A 4336-nucleotide genomic window follows, 5' to 3' on the forward strand; every position below is an offset into this window, starting at 1 on the left:
TTTTTATTCAATATGTAAATTTGTATCACTGTAAAGTGTTGCTGCAGTGAAATTTGTCAAACAATTCTGTTTTCCAATTTTACCTTATTCTTTTAACGAGATAAGTGAAAAACTTGTCACGCTGACATGATGACAGGAGGAAATCTCAGATCTTTAACAGAATACAAATAAAAAATAAAATAATAAACTCATGGTGCTTGTAATTGAGAGCCACCTAATACAGTATGGATTTATGCCTTGTTATGAACAACAAGTGCAGTGAAAGTGAAGAAAATCAATATGCATGAGCTTTGATGTGAAAAGCTCATACACTGAAAATCACAATAAATGAGAGACATTCACACATCTTGACAACAAGTCCTCCCTCTGTGGCTCTTCAGTGGTTAGTCTGCATAGAAGCTCTTAATTCACCTGACTTTATGAACTCTGGCATACAAGCAATCGTCTTCTGTAGGTTCAGTGTGCTGAAGCGGCTTTGAAAAGTGGACTTGGCCATACTCCACCTCTGCCTCCACCTGTCCTGTTTGCTCCACTCGCTTCTCCTGCTGTTTCATAACCCCTAGATTAGCATATGTTACTTCGTGCTCACCTTCTTCATCTGCAAATTAGCAAGAAATGTGAGAAATTGTGAGACTTCTTTGCTTTTTTTTTTGATAGGAGTGAAATAAAAATATTCACTGTCATGTCTGCTGTGGAAACAGCTGTTTCGTTTTAGCACAAAGACTGGAGACGATGTGAAATGGTTTGTCTGACTCTGATCAAAGTTCACACAAACAAAAAGATTTAAAAAATGTTTCAATAGTGAAATGTAGTTTTATTGTTGGGGGAGCTGTTTCTCCTTCTTTCCAGTTACTGTATTAAAGTGAGCTGATCAGGGATAATCAAGTTTTTGTACCTTTTTCTTTTATTGGTCTGTTGTTTTGCTTTTTCCTCTGAGCACAGATGAGTGCTACACCCACAACTAAGTAAATTACAGCTGCTGAGAGAACAACACTGACCAGTGGGAAATCTCCTGTTCAAAACAAAGAAAGCCACAAACACAGATGTTTGAGTCAGCAAACACACAACATGTTTTTATAGAAAAGGACAAGAAGGAAGAGGAAAATTACACACATTGAACTACAGGTTTTTATTTTCCACTTACTAATGTACCATGGGTCATCACTGCTGTTAGTGGAGTTTTCTTTTGACACGATGCCAGTTTGTGTATGATCTGTTGTTGTTTTAATACACAGGGTGTTATTGGCTTTATACACCCACCGTGATATCTGTGACCCATTGACTGAAGTGCAGTTAATGAAAATGCAGCCTATGAGCAAAAACAGATTATTTATGTAAGACAAAGCAACCAAAATGATGATACGTGTTATTATCAGAATGTTCTCACTCACAACAGGTAGATATTCTCTCCTCTTTGGAGACGTTGTTCCTGACTGAGCAGACAAGACGTCCTGAGACGTGCTGTTTCAGGGTGATGATGTTACTCTCATTATTTACAGAAAGAAGCTCAGCATCTGTCAGTGTGCGTCCATCCAGAGTCCAGCTGTACTGAGGACTGTCCCCTCCCTCAGAGGAGCAGGACACCTTCATCTCTCCCTGGGACAGACACTCAGAGAGCAGCAGGACAGAGGACACAGGAGCTGAGAGAAACACATAGATGAGTTTAGATGTTAAATCAGAATCTTCGACCTTCTTTTAAGTCTCAAATGAAAAGCACAAAATACATGTGTCTTGAGTTTTTTTTTTTTTTGCATATTACAAAGGTTATCAAACAATGTTAAATTGATATCTATTCATCTGTTATGAACAGAGAAAAAATACCTTGAATAAACAACTGTAAAGTCCGCTGGCCTGATGATTTTCCATCTTAATCAAAGGTCTTAAGGCTATAATTACCACTGTCATTGCTGCTCAGGTTATTGAGCCTAAATGTTCCATTACTGGGAATAATGGTAGACCTGCTTCCTATCATATTAACCTGATCATTTTTCACATCTAATATTTTTAAAGAATTCTTTAATAATTGGTATCTAGGTATTTCTGAGGTGCTTTTCATCAGTTGGATATCCACACTTCCTCTCAAAGCTCCATAACACTGAGCTCCATCCTGTCTGCCATCACAGTAAGTTTTCACACCTGCAAAAAAATAAATAAAGCTGTCATAGGTGTTAGTTTATCCCCAGATTGCCTAATGCAGTGGCCTGAATTCTAGCATAGAGGGCTTTGCTGTGTGCCCTCCTTTCTCTTTCTCTTTACGGAAAGCTAAAGATCAGAAGTGGAAACAAAAGAGGGTCAAAACACCACCAGGACTCAAAGACTAGGCAGACCAACCTGAGCACTGGGTGGATTAACTCTAGGAACACTTAAAACTCAGTGCCTTACACATGGATTTTGTTGTGCTTGGCGTTATACAAGACTAAGTATTATAACAATACTGCTTCAGACTTTATTGTTGCCTTTCTTACACTTGAAGTTTTGTACTGTCGTAATTCAGTTCTGTGCATTTAGGATGTAGTTAGAATGATGTGAAAATGTTCCCTGTTCCTCTCTATTCCGAGAGGAACAGAGAGGTCATGTATTGACTCAGCAGGCAGCTTTCAGACAAACTTCTCTACTTAACACAGATGCAAACTTGTACAACCTACATACAGCTATTTCCTGTTAGTGATCATTTCCAGATAAGAACATGTAAATATAGACCAGGCAGGAAGAGATTAGTATCACATCTTACATTTGCTTTCAGTATCTTAGTATTAACTACTTAAAGCACTTGCCAGGAGACATTATCAGGTTATTCATACTAAAATCTCCTCGTCCAACTTAATATCATCTGACTGATTCCTGTTCTACATTCAAGTCACTATTTTATCTTCTTCAAATTATTTAAAAAGTAAAATTGTTCACATTCAATATGCGTTATATTCACATTGGATAATCAACATGAATTTTTCAGTAAATAACAGATTGCTTTACATCTCAACTCTGAAATCATGGCACAAGAAATAACCATTTGCAAGTTGTTTACACTCATTCTATGTTAAGACAGTTGAAATGAAAAACATTTTAATGAGTAAAAATGAAAATGGATCGAAATGTGATATGAGATACATACCATGAAAACAAACACAAAAAAAGTGTGCAAACAGGAAGTTGGTTTTGTATAGCAGAAATAAATAGAAATAGTCTAAATAATTCCAGAGTATTAGATTCTAAAACGTATGCACAACCTGTCCAGGATGTACCCCACCAATAGATGGATGTATGAGATGTGCAGACTTTATATATTTGTTACTGAATATGGAAACGCTTTTTAGTACTTTAGTGCTCAAATCCTTTTTAATTATCTCTCATAATAATGCATAATGTAAAGCTTTTATTAAGTGTCTTTTAAAATAAAGTGCTAGTAGAAATACATGAAAAAAGCTCACTATAAGAAACTCCGACCAGCAGCACCAGCAGTCCCACCGCAGCTTTCATGTCTCGTCTCTGTTCAGTGTGTGTGACCCAGATAGAAACAGCCTGCAATGTATCCTGTTAAAAGCTTTGACCTATAAGAACATTGTTATACTCATCTTTTTTTTTTCTCTGAGGTGTAACTAAGGAGGTCTTATTTTTCTTCTGCTTTCAACATCCCACGACTGGACATTTCTGAGCTGAAAAAAGGAAACAATCCTTATAAGTAGTCAAACAGAGAGAGAATCGTTGCACGGTAAAAATTTATAACCACGGCCACATTTCTTCTGCATATGATGATAATAATAATATTGATAGATTTTATTTGAAAGCACATTTCAAGACACCCAAGGACACTTGACAATAGAATAAAACACATAATAGAACAATGACAACAAGGAACAATAAGAAAACTAAAGCGCAACGTAAGATAAACAAACAATAGGTTCACAGTGAATATGCAGATTTGAATAGATGGATTTTGAGTTGAGTTTTAAACTGGGGGAGAGAACCAATGTTTCTTATATCTGGGGGTAGAGAGTTCCACAGCCTGCAGAGCAACTGAAAGCTCTGAAGGTGAGCAGTAGAAGTTTGTATTTAATCTGGAATTTTACAGGGAGCCAGTGAAGTTCCTGGAGAACAGGGGTGATGTGCTGGTAGGAGGCGGTTCTGGTAATAATGCGGGCAGCAGAGATTTGAACCAGTTGAAGCTTATGGAAGGACTTTTGGGGGAGACCATGCAAGAGAGAATTACAATAGTCAGTACAGGAGGTAACAAGACTGTGGACAAGAATGGACGCATACGTTTGAAGTGTGTAGTCGCCGTAATTTAGATTTTTATAAAGTCAGAAATATCCATGATACAGTTTTGGACAACAGTTTT

The 4336-nt window shown here is 37.2% G+C and overlaps 1 protein-coding gene across 1 annotated transcript; it reads right to left on the minus strand.

Annotated features, from left to right (window-relative positions):
• Window positions 1-407: 407 nt before the first annotated feature.
• LOC102195901 (uncharacterized) lies at window positions 408-3477 on the minus strand. The gene is made up of 5 exons (XM_005719953.1): window positions 3429-3477; window positions 1392-1640; window positions 1145-1309; window positions 896-1012; window positions 408-598 (listed from the first exon to the last, which is right to left on the minus strand). The coding sequence occupies exons 1-5, from the start codon at window positions 3475-3477 to the stop codon at window positions 408-410; spliced, it is 771 nt and encodes a 256-aa protein (XP_005720010.1).
• Between the last annotated feature and the right edge of the window lie 859 nt (window positions 3478-4336).

Source organism: Pundamilia nyererei, unplaced genomic scaffold (genome assembly GCF_000239375.1).
Source record: "Pundamilia nyererei isolate P.nyererei 1_Seehausen unplaced genomic scaffold, PunNye1.0 scaffold00001, whole genome shotgun sequence".
Taxonomy (NCBI): Eukaryota; Metazoa; Chordata; class Actinopteri; order Cichliformes; family Cichlidae; genus Pundamilia; species Pundamilia nyererei.

What these genes read in the sequence shown, in the direction of transcription:
- LOC102195901 (XM_005719953.1), bottom strand. Translation starts at nt 3,477, where the DNA reads ATGAAAGCTGCGGTGGGACTGCTGGTGCTGCTGGTCGGAGTTTCTTAT. An exon ending in GCTGGTCGGAGTTTCTTATA is followed by an intron (nt 1,641 to 3,428) that starts GTGAGCTTTTTT and finishes TGTTTCTCTCAG; the next exon opens with CTCCTGTGTCCTCTGTCCTG. An exon ending in TGATGACCCATGGTACATTA is followed by an intron (nt 1,013 to 1,144) that starts GTAAGTGGAAAA and finishes TGTTTTGAACAG; the next exon opens with GAGATTTCCCACTGGTCAGT.